Source organism: Carettochelys insculpta, chromosome 3 (assembly GCF_033958435.1).
Source record: "Carettochelys insculpta isolate YL-2023 chromosome 3, ASM3395843v1, whole genome shotgun sequence".
NCBI classification, from domain to species: domain Eukaryota; kingdom Metazoa; phylum Chordata; order Testudines; family Carettochelyidae; genus Carettochelys; species Carettochelys insculpta.
Window position 1 is genome coordinate 72866647 of NC_134139.1, and position 19099 is coordinate 72885745.

The 19099-nt window shown below is 53.0% G+C and overlaps 1 protein-coding gene across 13 annotated transcripts in view; it reads right to left on the reverse strand.

Annotated features, from left to right (window-relative positions):
• RYR2 (ryanodine receptor 2) overlaps positions 1-19099 on the reverse strand; it is a 975983-nt gene that overhangs the window by 266312 nt on the left and 690572 nt on the right. For all 13 annotated transcript variants that reach the window (XM_074990102.1, XM_074990110.1, XM_074990109.1 and 10 more), the window contains 2 exons: positions 17723-17838; positions 3686-3750 (listed from right to left, as the gene is read on the reverse strand). In XM_074990102.1, the coding sequence (XP_074846203.1) occupies positions 3686-3750; positions 17723-17838 (181 nt within the window). The remainder of the gene's footprint in view (positions 1-3685; positions 3751-17722; positions 17839-19099) is intronic.

The following is a 19099-nucleotide window of genomic DNA, read 5'->3' on the forward strand; positions in this document are numbered from 1 at the left end:
AACATATATGTCCAAGAAGCAGCCCCGGCTGTCCACCATGGCCTGGAGGACCACTGAGTGGTAGCCCTTCCTATTCAGGAAGCATCCCCCACTGTTCTCCAGGGCGCAGATGGGGATGTGGGTCCCATCCAGTGCCCCGAAGCAATTAGGGAACCCCATGCTGGCAAACCCTGCGATGGCCGCATCCAGGTCCCCAAGTCGCATGAGCCTGTGGAGCAGCAGGGCGTTCAGTGCACGGACCACCTGCAGGGGAAGGACATGAGCACCCATGAGGGGTGTACAGGGTGTGCCTGGCCCTCCTCTCCGTGCTTCCCCTGGGCTCCCTCTGGGCTCCCCCTGGGCTCCACCCTGGGTTCCACCTCCCCCCAGGGCCCCCCTCCCTCTGGGGTCCCCTTACCTCCATGACAACAGCCCCAACGGTGGCCTTGCCCACACCGAACTGCTGTCCTGTGGATCGGTAGCTGTCTGGAGTGGCCAGCTTCCAGACACCGATGCTGACCCATTTCTTGACGGTGAGGGCACGCCACATGTGGGTGTCCTGGTGCCGCAGGGCAGGGCTGAGCCACTGGCAGAGCTCAAGGAATGTCTGCCAGCTCATCTGGAAATTCTGGAGCCAGCAGTCATTGTCCCACACCCCAAGTACCAGCTGCTCCCACCTCTCTGTGCTGGTGGGGTACCTCCACAGCTGGCGGCATGTCCGGCAAGGGGAGGACGGGAGGGCTACATGGTCTGGGGAGGCTTCTTCATCCCCCAAGTAGGACAGCTCATCATCTTCTAGGAGATGCTGGGCGGCCTCCTCCATGGCACCGAGCAGGGCGGCCACTGCTCCGGGGGTGGCTTTGTGGGCTTCTGTCTTCTGCGGCTGCTGCTGCTGGGGGTCCATGCTGCATGCACGGGGTCTGCGAGTGGTTGTGGGCTCTGCGGACCTGTGCTGTGCAGGCTGAGTCTGCCTGGGAGGAGCCCTTTAAGGGAGAGCCTTGCTGTTGCCCCGGAAGGGCTAGTCCACCCTGTGACCCTGTCCGCAGGCTTTCCTAGCCCCCTTATTCCAATAGGGGCTGCTTTTGTGTGTAGACGCTCCTCTGCAGGGCCTATTTTGATTTAGTGCTTTCCTACGTCAATGTTGAACGTCGATGGCACCAGCCCTGGAGGATGCGTCGAAATAGCTTATTTCAATTTTGCTACGTCGAAATAAGCTATTTCAATGTAGCGTCCCAGTGTAGACATAGCCATGGAGTTTAAGCCCATGGGCTGAGCCTTCCGATTGATGCCTATTGCAAACCCATCACCCAGGCTTGGATTCAAAATTTAAAAAGAGAGAATTCCAAGCCTTATTTCATCTGGCAATAATTTTGAAAGGAAAAAATGCAACACGAACTCTCCAGAGGATGAAACTGCAGATGGTGATGTATTTTGTGATGGTACTGTATAGCATAAAGACTATAATTTACTGCTTGGGAATCAGGGTCAGACAATACTGTAACACCTGTTGGCTTATTCTTTAATGGATTGAAAAGGCACCTTGAATGTGCATACACCAGGCAAGCTTATGAGTGCCAAAGCTGTAAGCAGAATTGTCTAATGTGTAAAAGATAAATAATTTCTGGCACAAAATAAAGTGGTCAAGATAGTTTTAAGACAAGGAAAGAAAGGGAAGGTGACATTGGCAAACAGTTGTGTTTTCTCCAACAAATTTAGCTCATGTTATCTACATAAAGATTATATAACAGAGATATAGTCTACCTTCCTGCACAAATGGGCTAAACCAGTACAGTAAACCCTCAAAATATGCGGCTTCAAGTTGTACATAACTCACTTTAAATGTGAGTTCAGAACAACTTGGAGCTACTGTGTGTCTAAAAGCCCCTTCTCCATGCCTTCCTCCAGTTGTACTTTGGTTAGACTGACAACCACGCATCTGGGGGAAGGCAGGGAGAAGTAGCCAGGAAACTGACCAGCCCTCGTGAGCTGGTCAGTTTCTCAGGTCCCACAAACAGAGGAGAGCTGGGAACCAAGGAGCAGCCTGGCTCCTGGCTCCCCTCTGTTTGCAGAGCTGAGAAACTGACCAGGGCAGCAACCTTGGTCAGTTTCCTGGCTCCAAGAAGTGGACGGGAGCCTGGAGCTAGGCAGCTCCTGGTTCCCAGCTCCTCTCCACTGGCTGGAGCCAGGAAACTGACCAAGGTTGCTGCTTTGGTCAGTTTCCTGGCTCTGCAAGGGGAGGGGAGCCAGAAGCCAGGCAGCTGCCTGGTCTCCAGCTCCCTGCCATTTGCAGGACCCAGGAAACTGATCAGCTCATGGCTGGTCAGTTTCCCAGGTATCCCAAGCAGCAGGGAGTTAGGAACTAAGCAGCAGCCTGGTTCCTGGCTGCCCTGCACTGGCAGGAACTGGGAAACTGACCAGCTCATGGCTGAGCTGGTCAATTTCCTGGGTACTGCAAGATGTGGGGAGCTTGGTTCCCACCTCCCCACTGCTTGCTGGACCCAGAAAACTGACCAGCACATGGCTGGTCAGTTTCCGTGTCCCACAAGCAGTGGGGAGAGAGGAACCAGGCTACCCCCGGGTTCCCAGCTCCCTGCCACTCTGTTAGCCAGGAAACTGACCAGTCCACTAGGAGTAAGGAACCAGACTGCAACCTGGCTCCCGTCTCCCCTCTGCCAACTTGCATGAAAATTTGAGTTACACAGGGGTTGTAGAAAATGGAAAGAGGTTATGAATGCTCAGGATGATATGCGGTAGACAGTGAAAGAAGAAGATAAAGGGAATTTCAAGGAGAAAAATGCAATTTCATAGATTTATTTCATAGGATAGAATGTTCATGTAGTCTTCCATTTGCCAACAATGTAACACCAAAATTTAATGTGATATAATTTAACTCATTTAGGCTGCGTCTACACGTGCACGCTACTTCGAAGTAGCGGCAGTAACTTCGAAATAGCGCCCGTCACGTCTACACGTGTTGGGCGCTATTTCGAAGTTGAAATCGACGTTAGGCGGCGAGACGTCGAAGTCGCTAACCCCATGAGGGGATGGGAATAGCGCCCTACTTCGACGTTCAACATCGAAGTAGGGACGTGTAGACGATCCGCGTCCCGCAACATCGAAATAGCGGGGTCCTCCATGGCGGCCATCAGCTGGGGGGTTGAGAGATACTCTCTCTCCAGCCCTTGCGGGGCTCTGTGGTCACCGTGGGCAGCAGCCCTTAGCCCAGGGCTTCTGGCTGCTGCTGCTGCAGCTGGGGGTCCGTGCTGCATATACAGGGTCTGCAACTAGTTGTTGGCTCTGTGTATCTTGCACTGTTTAATGAAAGTGTGTCTGGGAGGGGCCCTTTAAGGGAGCGACTTGCTGTTGAGTCCGCCCCGTGACCCTGTCTGCAGCTGTGCCTGGCTCCCTTATTTCGATGTGTGCTACTTTGGCGTGTAGACGTTCCCTCGCTGTGCCTATTTCGATGTTGGGCTGAGCAACGTCGAAGTTGAACATCGACGTTGCCAGCCCTGGAGGACGTGTAGACGTTATTCATCGAAATAGCCTATTTCGATGTCGCAACATCGAAATAAGCTATTTCGAAGTTGGGTGCACGTGTAGACGTAGCCTTAATGTGATATAATTTAATGCAAATAAAATAAAAACAAACATGCTTCTTAACAAGCACTTTCTGCACTGAAAAGAGATAAGCAAAGATATACTATACTTTGGCAAAGAACTTGATTTCTTGCTCATAAGGGAATTGCTCTCCTTTGCCTCTGCTGCCACCATCTGTAAGTAGGAAGAGTTTAAGATGCATACTGAATAAATAAAGCCATATGTTGGTTTATACCTTAAAATGTACACTTAAGAAGAATAATTTAATTTAATTTTAGGGTTGGTTAATATGCTTCAGATAATATATATTAGTTATATATCTGTTTTAAAATTACTTTATCAGATATCAGATACATTATAAGAGATAGCAAATCTTTTATCTAAGATGGTATATATGTATCCACGTAGAACCCTGGAAGCTAATGGAGTTGTCTAGTCAAGAATCTGGCTCAATGTTCTTATTTTTGTAAAGGCTTGTAATGTTTTATAAAGACCTTGCTGACAGGCAGACAGACAGAAAGCTTTTCATTGCCTTCTTGATTTGATAAAGAAATAGTCAGACGTTGGGGCCCCCTAGTTGATTTAGCCAAATATCTCCCCACCCTTAATAAAAACCTGTTCTGGAAGAGAGTTAATGACTTTTCTGTGAAAAGGCTGTGTCTAGGGCAAGAGTAGCTGGAAAGAAAATTCGACTGGGTTTCAATCTCTGATTGAGCAACCTTCTGTCTGAATTATCATTGCCTGCTGCTGCGGTTCTCTTCTTCAACAGCAGAGCCCAGTATGATGCACTCTGAGGCCGTGTCTACACATGCCCCAAACTTAGAAATGGCCACGCAAATGGCCATTTTGAAGTTTACTAATGAAGTGCTGAAATGCATATTCAGCGCTTCATTAGCATGCGGGTGGCAGCGGCACTTCGAAACTGATGCGGATCGCCGCCGCACGTCTCGTACAGACGGGGCTCCTTTTCGAAAGGACCCCGCCTACTTCGAAGTCCCCTTATTCCCATGAGCTGATGGGAATAAGGGGACTTCGAAGTAGGCGGGGTCCTTTTGAAAAGGAGCCCCATCTGGACACGCCGCACGGCGGCAAGGTGCGTCAATTTCGAAGCGCCGCTGCCGCCCGCATGCTAGTGAAGGGCTGAATATGCATTTCCGCGCTTCATTAGTAAACTTCGAAATGGCCATTTGCGTGGCCATTTCGAAGTTTGGGGCACGTGTAGACACAGCCTGAGTGTAAGTACAGAAAAATGTGATAAAGGACAGAAAAATCTCTCTCTTTCTCAAATCACATCAGTGAATTCTGCAGAAAAAAATTAAAGTTAGATTAGTGAAGCTAAATGCCTCAAAAGAGTACTTTTATACATATATGAGCTACAAAGATTATGATTAAATCAACTTTCTCCTGTAATTTAATGAACTACTGGATTTAGGCTGCATGGTTATGAATCTTCTAACTAAAGAATGCAATTAATTAAGAGAAGTACTCGCTGGAGAGTAAACTTACTTCAATTGCCACACTACATTGAAATTCAGACACCATTTGAGCAATAAATCTGTTGAAATCTGCAAAATCCTGATAAGCATTTAGTGCTAGCAACATGCCCAAATGAAGCAAAAGACCAGTAAAATTTTCTACCCCATTTGCTCCGCAAAGAGGAAGGGAAATAAATCATTCTTTATTTCAAGGAGTTTGAAATAAAGTTTCCACAATCAAATGAGCAGCAACTGTTCATTGCACAGAAATAAAACCTGGGCTGTTTTAGAAGGTTCTAACCAGTTAAAAATCATACTCATTTCATTGTGGAGAAACTCTAAAAAATATAACCAGTGGCTTTGACATTGCCAACCAGGCAAATTACACTCATCAGGAGCGAAACCCATAATAACTCAAGAAGCTATATTAATGAACTGATTCCTTTTAAATGTTTATTAGTGTGTTCCTTCACACACAAGCTGTGTCTACACATGCACGCTACTTCGAAGTAGCGGCACTAACTTCGAAATAGCACCCGTCGCGGCTACACGCGTCGGGCACTATTTCGAAGTTAACTTCGACGTTAGGCGGCGAGACGTCGAAGTCGCTAACCCCATGAGGAGATAGGAATAGCACCCTACTTCGACGTTCAACGTCGAAGTAGGGACAGTGTAGACGATCCGCGTCCCGCAACGTCGAAATTGCCGGGTCCTCCATGGCGGCCATCAGCTGGGGGGTTGAGAGACGCTCTCTCCAGCCCCTCAGCTCACTGGTGGCCGCGTGGAGCGGCCCCTTAAAGGTCCCCTCCCCCGCCCTGACTCTGCAGGAAGCTGAGGCAACATGCAGGCTGGAGCCTGAACATGCGGCGAGCCTGCACAGCCCTCAGCCCCCCACACAGCTGCAATGGCGAGCCAGCAGCGTCCCCAGGGGACTCCCCCCAAGGGGAGCCAGGGCAGCCAGCCGAGCCAGAGGACCAGCCAGTCTGGGAAGCGGCAGCGGGGCCCCTCCTGGACGGAGGCCGAGCTGCGGGACCTGCTGGGGCTCTGGAGCGAGGAGGAGGTGCTCCAGGTAATGGGGAGCAAGAGGCGGAACGCGGATGCGTTTGCTCGGCTGGCCGATGGCCTGCCTGCCTGGGGTCACCCTGCCCGCACTCCGGATCATGTGAGGAGTAAGGTGAAGGAGCTGCGGCAGGGTTATGCCCGGGCCCGGGATGCGGCCAGCCGATCTGGGGCCGCCCCCGTCACTTGCCCCTTTTACAGGGAGCTCAGGGACATCCTGGGCTCCCGGCACACCTCCTCCCCTCCGGCCACCCTTGACACCTCGGCTGACGAGGCCCAGCAGGCCCTTCAGACAGAGTCCGCCCCGGAGGCAAGCCCCGCACCCCGGGGGCCCCCCCCGGAGGCCATCCCCGGGACATCGCGGCAGGAGGAGGAGGAGGAGGAGGAGGAGGGAGGCTCCTGCTCCGCAGAATCCAGCCTGCAGATCCTCCTCCTGCCATCCCGGAGCAGCAGCAGGGCCTCCGACCCCCGGGGATCTCCGGACCGTGGGAGCGGACCCACAGGTAGGTACCCCTCTCTGGTGGACACCCCTGGGCTTGAGGGGCGGGGGCAAACAGAGATGTGTCCAGGGCCCCCCACACGCTCACATGGCCATGGCCCCAAGGACACCAGGGCCATGGCCCTCACAGCACTGCAGCCATCAGCCCCTGCCCCCCCACCCTGCATGACAGTGCCATGCCCCATCCCCGGGCCAGGGGGGAGCGGAACCTCGAGGGGCCCCCAGGCGGAGGGGGTGGGACACCCCGCAGCAGCAGCATGTGATGGAGTGGGGGGAGTGCCAAAGGGAGACTCAGGCTACATATGAGCCACAAGAGCCTAAGAGCTCCCAGGGCCAAAGGAGGATCCTGGCCCTACAGCTGGCAGGTGACACCTCTGCCCTGAACAAACAGGAGGGAGGAGCCGAGCTGGCTTGGAATTGGGGGGCGAGGGCGGGGGCCACAGGTAGAGGCTAGGGGAAGGGAGAGCTGGTAGGCAGCCAGCCAGAGGAGGGGGAAAGCTGCATCCCAGAGGGGCCCCCCTTGGGGTCTTCTCCCCACGACGGGTTGGAAGGACTGTCTCTTCCGACAGCTGGTGCTGTCACTCCTGCCAGAAACTGGCCATCTGTGGCCTAAGAAAGCTCTCCTGCTCTCAGACCCTGTGGGGTGAAGTGAGAGTCGCTCCCACCAGGGGACGGGGTGCAGGGCAGGGGGACCCCTGAACCCCATCCATCACAGCAGCATCTCCCGGGGACAGGGATGGGGAACCTGCAGCACAGGGCGGGGGGGACAGAGGCCACGGCTCGGGGCCCACACTAACGCCTGTCTCCATTCTTCTTTCCCCCCTCCTCTCCTGTGTCCTGCACCTACACCTGCACCATCCGAAGGACCGGAAGAGAGCGCCGGCGAGGCCTCAGTTGTCCCGGAGAGCCCTCCGGGACCATCGCTCCAGGGCAGCCCCTCGGCTGAGGAACGACCGGCCCCGCGGAGGGCAAGACGGCGGACCCCGTGCCTACTACCGGCGACGGCGACGGACCCCCAGCTGCTGGCCATCCTCCGCCGGCAGCTGGAGGTCTCGGAGCTGCACCTCCAGCTGCAGGAGCGGGCGCTGGCCTGGTGCCAGGAGGCATGGGGGGCCTATATGCAGACATTTAACCGGCTGGTTGAGTACCTGGCCCCCCATGCCGCGCCAGCCGAGCCATCGCCCGCCGTGCCTGCTCCTGCAGCCCCACCACCAGCTGCTCCGGCCGTCGCCGGGCCGTCCGCCGTCGTCCCACCACCCACCCGCGAGGGCCAGAGCACCGAGGGACCCCTGGAGCCACCTGAGACTCGCCGGCACCGATACCTTCCAGTCCAGCCCGCTCCCACCCAGCTGCGGACCAGACTGCAGGCACGGCGGGGCTCCCGGCCGGGCACGCCCAGTGCTGGGCTCTAGGGGCGAGGGGCCCGGGACGTGGCCCCCCCCTTGTTGTATATAGTTGGACTGGTTTTTTTTGGTGCCCCCGTTTGCCCCGTCCTCCCCATGTAAATAGTTCTCCCCGCTCTCCTCCCTGGTTTTCTTTTTTGTTGATGGCGCACACTTGTTTGCTTTGTTGTTGTATTGTTTTATTTGTGCACATCTTGCTTTTGTTGAACGTTTGTCCCTACTTTTTGGTTTGTGTTTCACATATTTATTTATTTACATACAAAAAACAAAAGGTTCTGAAAGACAAAAAAAAGTTTACGTTCAGCCACAAGTTCGTGCTGTCATTTGTCCAGGACAAGTGGGAGGCGGGGGCGGTGGGGTGCTCCATGGTGTGGGCGTTGGGGCAGGAGTGTGGGGGAGGAAGGGGCGGGCAGTAGGGGGCCTGGGCAGAGTTCACCCCGCGGCCTGTTGCTCGAAGTGGGCCCGCAGGGCCTCCCAGACCCGGGTCCCCTCGGGGTCCACCTGCCGACTGGGGGCAGCAGGTGGCTGCACGTGTGCCCTGCCGGCCTCCGTGGCCCAGCCCTGCAGAAAGGTCTCCCCCTTGCTCTCCACGAGGTTGTACAGGGCGCAGCAGGCACCCACAATCTGGGGGATGTTGTTGGGGCCCACATCCAGGCGGGTCAGGAGACATCGCCAGCGTCCCTTGAGGCGGCCAAATGAGTGCTTCACCACCTGGCGCGCACGGTTCAGGCGCTCGTTGAAGCGCTCCTGGCTAGCGGAGAGGTGGCCCATGTAGGGGTGCATGAGCCATGGCCGGAGGGGGTATGCCGCATCTGCGATGACGCAGAAGGGCATGGTGGTGTCCCCCAGGGGGATCTCCCGCTGGGGGATGTAGGTCCCCGCCTCCAGCCGGCGGCACAGGCCCGAGTTCCGGAAAACCCAGGCGTCGTGGGTGCTGCCAGGCCAGCCCACATAAACGTCCTGGAAACGGCCCCGGCTGTCCACCAAGGCCTGGAGGACCACAGAATGGTAGCCCTTGCGATTCAGGTATCGTCCTCCACTGTGATGCGGGGCGCGGATGGGGATGTGAGTCCCATCCAGAGCCCCGAAGCAGCTGGGGAAGCCCAGGGTAGCAAAGGCGGCGACAGTGGCATGTGGGTCCCCCAGCCTCACGAGCCTGTGCAGGAGCATGGCATTGATGGCACGCACGACCTGCAGAGAAAGCACATGGGACAGCCCCAATGAGGGGTGAGCAGGGTGTGCGTGGCCCTGCCCTGCCCTGCCCTGCCCTGGCCTGCCCTGCCCTGGCCCCCTTGCCCTGGCCTGCCCTGGCCCCCCTGCCCTGGCCTGCCCTGCCCTGGCCCCCTTGCCCTGGCCTGCCCTGCCCTGCCCTGGCCCCCCTGCTCTGCCGTGGCCCCCCTGCCCTGGCCTGGCCCCCCTGCCCTGGCCTCCCTGCCCTGGCCCCCCTGCTCTGCCGTGGCCCCCCTGCCCTGCCCTGCCCTGCCCTGCCCTGCCCTGGCCTGGCCCCCCTGCCCTGGCCTGGCCTCCCCCTGTGGGTTCTCTTACCTCCATGAAGACAGCCCCGATGGTGGCCTTTCCGACACCAAACTGCTGCCCCACGGATCGGTAGCTGTCCGGAGTGGCCAGCTTCCAGACAGCGATGCCGACCCGTTTCTCCACGCTGAGGGCACGCCGCATGGCAGTGTCCCGGTGCCTGAGTGCGGGGGTGAGCCACTGGCACAGCTCCAGGAATGTCTGCCGGCTCATCCTGAAGTTCCTGAGCCAGTGGTCGTCGTCCCACTCCCCAAGCACCAGCCGCTCCCACCAGTCGGTGCTGGTGGGGTAGCTCCACAGCCGCTGGCGTGTGAGGCGGGGGGTGGAGCGGGGTGCTGCAGGGGTAGGGGTTGAGCCCTGCTGCCCTGGGGGCATCTCCTCCTCTGGGGCAAGAAGGTACTCAGCTGCCTCCCACATGGCATGGGCCAGGGCAAGCCCTGCTCCTGCTGGGAGGGCTGGGTGGACCTCTAGCTGCTGCTGCTGCTGCTGCTGGGGGTCCATGACTGCGGCGCCCGGGGTCTGTGTGCCTATGGCTCCTCAGACCGCGTGCTGTGCAGGCTGAGTGTATGTGGGAGGGGCCCTTTAAGGGAGCGGCTAGCTGTTGCCCCGGAAGCGCTAGTCCGCCCATTGACCCTGTCTGCAGCTGTGCCTGGCATCCCTATTTCGATGTGTGCTACTTTGACGTGTAGACGTTCCCTCGCTGAGCCTATTTCGATGTTGGGCTGAGCAACGTCGAAGTTGAACATCGACGTTGCCAGCCCTGGAGGACGTGTAGACGTTATTCATCGAAATAGCCTATTTCAATGTCGCAACATCGATATAAGCTATTTCGATGTAGGCTTCACGTGTAGACGTAGCCACATTCAGGATAGGATCTTGCCTGTATAGAGGCATTGAGCTGAAGCACAATTCCTCCCACACATGATCTAATTATATACTATTCATCTACTTCCCCTGAACAGTGTAGGGTAGCTAACCTGAGAGAAGAAAGGATGGGAGCACTCGTACAGACAAGGTAGCTGTGGATCTCTGATATTTTAAATCAGTGTCCTCCAGGTCTACTCTGAGCATGATTAGACTGCGCAAAACATTAAAATGCCAGCAGTTACTATTCCTGTTGGAACTGTGTTGGTGGTGTGTGGATTAAACTATCTGTTCTTCCACAGACTTCCTAGAGGACCTTGGACAAATCATTTAATCTCTCAGGTTTTTATAAAATGGGGTCTACCTTAAAGGTTTGTTATACTGGACAGTGAGGGCCTCATATACCATGGTAATAGAGGACATGAAAGTACCTACTCTAGATAGGTACACAGCTTGAGCTGGTGAGCAAGGAAAATGCAAAAGGATATCCCACTAGAGGATACAACATGTGCTCCAAAAATGGGAGAACTAATTTTACCATCTCACTCTGAAGACTTGTGGAGAATTCTCTATCTAGGATCAAATTCACCCCAGCTAAATGAAATGGGTAGAGTGAAAGTGGTGGGTTGCGGGGACTGGATCTGATTTTTTTTCTCAGGGCTTGTCTACACAAGTCCACAGTTCAGACTATGTGGACTGCAGTGTGCACTAGCCTGCAGCATGGTAACTCCTCTGTTTGAACTCTGAAGTTACAGTTTGCTTTAATTTAATGGTGTTCAAACCGGAGTACATTAACATGAACTAGGCACCTTTTGTGCCTGTATTGTCTGCACCAACAAGTTATGGCACAGAACACTAGTGTTCACGGAAGTTCACAATCCTATATCTAAACTGCGTGTAGACAAAGCCCATATTTCAATGTCAGACTGCCAATCATAAATTAATGTCCTTCTGTCTGCTAATGGAAATCTAGTCCATAGAGATGCATCTCTAATCTGTCTATTTGTATGTACTGTGCACCTTTCACTTACATTGTGCAATAACTAGCATGAATTCTTTTTCTACTTAAATGTCAAACTTTTATTTTCCTCTTGGTGTAACTCCACCCTGGTGGACAGACAAGCTAAAGTGAGACCGTTTATGGCATCCCTAGGGTTATGTATACAGGATTGAACACTCCAACCCCCTCCTCAGTCTCAGGAAATGTTTGAAATGTCTTAAAAGCCACAGTTCCATTGCCAATAGGACTGATCTGGCAGAGCAGGTGCCTAGCTTGATTTGCACCTTTAAAAGCAAATTACATATGTCAAAATATATGCAGAATAACCAAAATATGCACTTGTGAGAGGCACCTTGTGTACTAGTTAAAGCAGGCAACTAGAGAGTTTTGTGAACTGCTTATAGAAAACTGAATGACTGGACAAAATATGGGTATGAGTGCTTTGTGAATTGAGGAGGAAGGAGGTTTACACTGAATGGAAATTAGGAGTTCTTCACTTCAAATGACCAGCCCTCCCTATCTCTTACTAATAGTTGATTCCCTTTAGGCAAGCCCTAGAACTCCCTACCAGTGTCCTTAATGAGGGTCTGAAGTCCCTCCTTCTTCCACTGTTTCCCAAATAAATTCTCTCTGGGTTCTGTTGGAGACTGCTAAGTAGAGCCAGTGCATGTTCCTAAATTTCCAAAGTAATTATAGAAGGGAGAAAAACTGGCCAAACTCTCTCAGATACGGCATATGGCTCCATAAAGCAAACAGAACACTAAAGAAATAGTGCAAGATTGTCACTTGCGAATCCTCAGAAAGTCCCTCATAATCAGCTCGAGGAAGTGAAGCCTCATAATGTCCTGTGAGGTTGCTAAAGAAATCTTGAATGGGGACACTAACACCACGTGGAAACTGAAGTTAGCCATGAATGCCGTGTCTTGATTGTTTAGTGGAATACATTGACATCAGCACAAGGAATCTGACCTTTCATGACCTTCACTGATTGACTTTGGGGTTTTGGGTAGAGTGTCAAGCATTGGTTGTCATGTATAAAACTGTGGGGACATTCCCCGCTCCCAGATCCACCCTCTCACCTAGCTGGGATTTCTCTCACATTTAACGATACAGAAGGTATGCAAGAGACTCACAACCTTCTGATTTGTGGCTGTGAGCCCCAGCTTGGCTTTGAACTTACTGACTAGAGATACCAGGTGTTTCTTTGCCTTACTCCACAGCCGAGAACAGCAGAGCCACTTGAACCAAAGACTCATTACTGTAGATGAAAGAAGGATATTGGCTTTCTGTGAGGAGCCTACAGCTTTGGAGCTCACTCCTCCCTACATGCTCTTGGTCTGAAGAAGCCTGAATTAAATGGCTTGCAGTGCCATGAACGAGCACAATTTTTCCTAAGCTTTGGGGAGTGGGGGGAGAGGCTGGTGGAGAATTGTGAGGGAGGAGAACTGTGGGGGAGATAGTGTAGTTTTCATTTTTTTTTGCCTGGTTTGCTGATTGGAGATTACATGATTTAGAAGAGATGCTGAATTATGTCAAGTTGATAAATGTGTGTTTAATTTATGGCAAGGATAGCTAGATTATATTTCTAAACATATAAATAAATAAAACTTGTGTAGTACTATGGAAGATGAAGATTTATTTCTCCTGTTACCCTCTGAGAACTGGGAGTAGACAGGCTACTTCCTGGTTTGCAAAGAGAATGCTGCAGAGATTTTTTGAGGGACTCACCAGCTGGTGACCCAGGAAGACGGGGCCACTAGTTTCATTAGGCAGCTAGAGTCAGACACATTTGTAATTGAGATGCTCCAGGGCAGGAAGGATGATTGCAGAGAATAAAAAAATGGAATGCTCTGTAGTAGGTTTAAATGCATCAATCTGAAGAGGTTGGTTTATGGCCACCTGCTGCACAAAAATATGCAGAACATAATCACAAACCAACAGCTTTAGTTTTCTCCCTGCTTTCTCCATAGAATCAGGAGACTTAGTTTGCATTCCTCATTACAGCTCTGACTCTCTGTGACTCTGGGCCATGAGGTAGTAGTAGAACTTTTAAAGATGATAGGATCAAAGAAAGTAAAGATGTTAAATTGATGTTAACAATATTAAGTTATACTATAGCCATTACAGTGACACCTTCCCCTCAAAAACCTGTAATTATTAATGTCCCTCAGAAAAACAGCATACACTCTAAGGCCGCATCTACACACAGAAGTTCTTCTGGATGAAGGTGGCGCTCTTCTGGAAGATGCTGGGAGCATCTACAAAAGGAGTTCTTCCAGAAGGAATCCAGAACAACATGGTACCTCCTTCTGGAGTCCTTACCACCACTCCCAAACCAAGAGAAGCACTCTTTTCTGGAATAATCTTCCAGAAGAAAGTGTGTGTAGATGATCTGTGATCCCCTGTTCTGGAAGAGTGGTCCTCCATGGAGGCAGCCAGCTGGAATGCAGAGACAGTCCTGCCAGCACCAGTGGGGTTCTATGGTCTCTGCCTCCAGCCATTTTTAAAGCTGCAAGGACCCAGAAACCTTGTGGCAAGAAAGTGAGAGTATGGAGGCAGCACACATTTGCACCTCTGCCAGACACACTCCTCAGGCATCACCGAGACAGCAATGGCCAGCAGCCAGCCATCCTATGCCTCCCCGGGCACCTCCAGGTAACCAGATGAGGGCAGCCAGGACCACACTCGGGCCAAGAAATGGAGGGCCCCTTCGTGGGCAGAAGCAGAGCACCGGTGAAATGCACCCGCCCTTGTGCAACTAAGGCAGTGCTACATGAGGGCTCAGGACAGTGCTTGATGGTCAGGGAAGGCCCCTGCAATATGCCCCTACTACAGGGAGCTGCAGGTCCTCCTGGCAGGCGATGACAGCTCTCCACCCCACAGCACCCTGGACATGGTAGAGCCAAAGTCCCCTGCCACACTGGGTGGGGACCCAGCTCTGGGTGAGGATCAGCCTGGACCATTCAGCCAGGCCAGCACCACAGAGCCAGAGATCCCATCTGGGGACGAGTCCTCTGAGGGCTCTCTCATGATAGAGGTGCATTTGCCCTCCTCCAGCAGGGTTTCCTCCAGCTAGGCATCCCCTGACCTCTTCGAGGGACTTTCCAGAAGTGTGTGGCATGGCATATACCTGAGGGATGGGGGCACACATGATAGCCTGACCCCAAATGTCCTACCCCAGAGCATGCTCCAGGCCTACAGGCATGCCCACAGGAGACATGCAGCACCCTTCCCTGTGGACAGCATCATGAGCCATGCACATGCACTAAGCGAATTCAGCTGTGCCCAGCCCACCTGCCAGTCAAGCAGGGACTCCCTTGTTTGAACAAACCCCCACCATCCACTAGCCCATTTCCCAGGGGCGGGGAGGGGACCCAGCCACAGCCAGCACCATCCCTACAGCATCGTGGAGGCCATATGTGGCTCAGGCCACCATGCAGGGAACAAGGCCCACTGGTCTGGGGACATCCCTGGGACATGCCTGTCCCTCAGGTCAAGTGTTGTGACAGCTTCCCTGGGGGGCACAGCAACCAGGGCCAGGATGGGGCACTAAACCCCCATCTCTTACAGCTGTGCTCTCCAAGGGCCGGCAGAGCCCCAGGACACTTGAGGGCCTGCCAGCCCCATCCAGGCTGGAGGGCTGCCAAGTCCCGCAGACAGGGTCAGACCAGCCCCATCAGCTGCAACCCCACAGGTCCATGCCTCAAGGGCCTGACACCTGGGTCATGATGAGGAGGCTGCAGCCTACACAGCTGCCCTCCGCCACCAGAACACCCTGGCAGAGAGGTGGCTGGCACTGGACGAGGCTGACCTCGCATGGTGGCAGGACACGTGGAGAAAGATGGCACGCATGCTCTGCACTGTGTGCAGGGTATTTGTGGACCTGCCCTCCCCACAGCCAACAACCCACCTGCTCCTGCCACCCCCCTGAGGTCCACGCTGCCAACCTCCTGGCAGGCCTCTCACCTGCTGCCCTCCAAGGCCTCAGGGCCTGGCTTGTGGCCAGGGGGGGCCCTATCAAGGAACCTCCCCATGAGGCAGCCCCCCCACACTTCTCACTGAGGCTGAACCCCTACCTCTCCATATACCAGACCCTTCCATGGGGACTGCGCACACGTGGTGGGAGGGGCTGCCACAGCCACTGGGGCTCATGGCCTTCCACCCCTGCCTGGAGTATTGTTCCCCATCCCCATCCCTGTCCCTGTCCCCCCCACCCACTTTGGAATTCCTGTTTGTTTAATTAGCCCTCCCATGTAAATAGTTGTCACTCACACATCTGTACATAGTTAAACCAGTCTTTTATTTTTAACATTTGGTTCATTTGTAGTAGAATTCAATAGTTTCTAATACTCAAGTCCCCGCTTATTGTGGGGGAGGGGGAGGGTAGATGGGCGAGGTGTCATTCTGCCTCACAGGTGAGAGCCTCCTGGAGGGCTTCCTGGATGTGGGCCCCATCATGGTTGACCTGGAGGTCAGGGGCCGCATTGGGTTGCTCGTATCTAGAGGTGTCCTCAGCCATCCAGCCCTGGGGAAAGATCTCCCCTCTAGCCTTGATGAGGCTGTGGAGGGCACAGCAGGCCCTTCACGACCTGGGGGCTGTTCTCCACCTCAACATTGAGCCACGTGAGGAGGCACCCAAATCTTACCTTCAACCAGCCAAAGGGACACTTGACAGGGTAGCACGCCCATGTGAGCTGGCTGTTGAAGAGCTCCTGGGAGGGGCTGAGGTGGCCTGTGTCCGGCTGCATAAGCCAGGGCTGCAGGCGGTATGTCAGGTCGTTCACCATGCAGAGTGGCATGGTGATGTCCCTGACGGCGTGCTCCCGCTGGGGGAGGTAGGTGCTGGCCTCCATCCTGTAGTACAGGGCATAGTTCCTGAACATGCACGCATAGTGCACCCAGTCTGGCCAGCCCACATAAATGTCCATGAATTGGCCTCGATGGTCCACCAACACCTGAAGCATGATAGAATGGTATCTCTTCCATTTCATGCAGTGGCCAGCACTACGGTTCGGGGCCCTGATGGCGATATGCATGGAATCAATTGCTCCAAAGCACTGGGGGAAGTCACAAATGGTGAACCCTGAGATGACTGCATCCAGATCTCCGATGCACGAGCCTCCAGAGTGGCACCTGGTCGATAGCTCTCATGACCTGTAGGGGAGACAGTGAGTGAGCACACTCGTGAGTGTGCACAGGGGTGCCCCTGCCTCCACCCTCTGGCCCTCCAGAGCTTCCTCCTAGGCCCCATCCACCTATTCCCTACCCCTCCCCAAGCCTTCTCCCCCTGCCCGGCCCTCTGGCAGCAGGTCTGTGGACAGGTGGGGCACTGCGGTCCCTCGGGACTAGGCCCCCCTGCTGTCCCTGCCCTATTCCCCACACCCACAGCCCTGGCCCCGCAAGGGTCCCCTTGCTTGACAGCACCCTCCCTGCTGTGGGCCAGGGCATGTAGCATGACTTACCTCGAGTGTGATGGCCCCGAAGGTGGACTTGCCCACCCCAAACTGCTACCCGATGGAGTGGTAGCTGTCCAGGGTGGTCAGCTTCCATATGGCAATCACCATGCACTTCTCTATGGGGAGGGCTGGCTGTGTCCTGGTGTCCTAGTGTTGGAGGACAGGGGTGAGCCAGCTGCAGATATCCATGAAGGTGTCCTTCTTCATGCTGAAGTTCTGTAGCCAGCACGCGTTACCCCACATGGTCAGGACCAAACTGTCCCACAAGTTGGAGTTCATGGGGTGGGTACACAGGCACCAGATGACCCAGTGTGTGCAGCAGGGGCCATGGTGATTCGGAACCCCCCAGGACTAGGTGTCCTGCCATGAAGGAGACTGAGGACAGCAGCAAGCAGGATGGCCAGCAGCCATGTCAGGGCACTCCTGCAGATCTTCAGCTGCTGTGGGTCCATGTCTCTCACAAGCAAGGGTCAGGACCAGGCACAGGCTCAGCTTTACTGTAAACAGCTTGGCAGGCCTCAGCAGCATGTATGGAGAGGGGCTGTTTGGGAGGGGCCCTTTAAGGCACAGCATGGCTGGCACCCACGAAAGAGCTTTCCAGCTATGTGACCCTGTCCGTGGCATTTCCTGGCCCATTCTGTTGGAAGAGGGTCAATGGCTGTGTAGATGCAATCTTCTGGAAGAAGGAATAGCTGTTTTGGAACATGTTTTAGGTGTGGACCAGACAGAAGATGGCTGTAGTGTAGGTGCGGCCTGAGAATATGGCATTTTTGGAAAACATGTATTTGTTTTTAAATTTTTCAGTATGAATTTTATCAGTTTAAAATATTTAGTAAAAATATAGATAGGTACTATACCAAACTCCAGAATATACTGATAGGCTTCATCCACATATCTGATCAGCTGCTGAAGGAAGCTGTAAGCAAAACGTTTCTCAATAGAAGGGGTGTCTAACTCCAGGTCCTTTAATCCTCTGAAAGAAGAAATAAATTATTTCCCACACACTGAAGGATGACACAATGCAGTCTTAATTCACTGAATAGCCCAAAGCTCCCTATTCTGGTGCTTCTCAACTGTCTGTTAGGATGAGAAACAGTCCTTACATGGAGTCAAATTTTCTTCTGTCATGCACATTTGTCTAAGTTAAATGTTAGCTGGTTATACAAAAATACAGAATAATGAAATAAGGCTTAAGGAAAAAGATAGTTTTGCTAAAGATAGTGATCCCACATTTTAAACGTCTTTCTCCATCAGTTATGTGCTACACTCTTAAATTCCCAAGCTTTGACCCCTCTGGGATGAGTAATTTTGAAGCTACCAAAATACTCTACAAAAGCAACGAGGGGTCCTGTGGCACCTTATAGACTAACAGAAGTGTATGAGCATCTGACGAAGTGGGTCTTTGCCCATGAAAGCTTATGCTCATACATTTCTGTTAGTCTATAAGGTGCCACAGGACCCCTCATTGCTTTTGCAGATCCAGACTAACACGGCTACCCCTCTGATACAAAATATTCTATTCACAGAAAAAACATTCAGTAGTAACAGCAGATCAAAACTCAAGTTTTATTTAATATTTCTCACAGTTTTTTTCTAAAAGGCACTAAAACATTGTCAGCTGTTCACAAGTTAAAATCATACACTAAATTTTTCATAATTGGATGTCTAAGCTTAGACAGCCACATACATATTTATGTCTCGATTGTTTAGACACTACAAATCCTGCATGCTGGCAGAGCGATAGATTAGATGATCTTGTGGTCCCTTCTAAAGAGAGCCATCCTTACCCATACGCAGACAATTCAGCTGCGTAAGACACCTGTAGATTTGGGACACCACTGAGTCCTGATGTCCACTCATCTGCCTCTTCCTACCCCTGTTTTGCAGCTCTGCTTCCTCCAGAAAGGATCTAGTTAACAGTCAAAAACCCTGCCAGAGCTATTAGCAGCCAGAGCCATTCAAGTGGTAACAAAGCCATTTAACAGGCATGTGACTACCCCTGTCAGTTTCTGAGTGTACTGTGTTAGTCTACAAGACCTTAGTTTAAAACAGGGAAACAGGGATGGGAATGCTTTGTTAGGCCAGGGGCTACTGACCCACAGAAAAATCCATAGGGGGCCAGAAAAAAGTGAGAAGCACAAAAAAAATAAGCCCTCACTGACCTAGATCCTCAGTGAGGAGGAAAAAAAATTCACAGGTGTGCCATCAACCAAGAAGCAGAAACGAAAAAGATA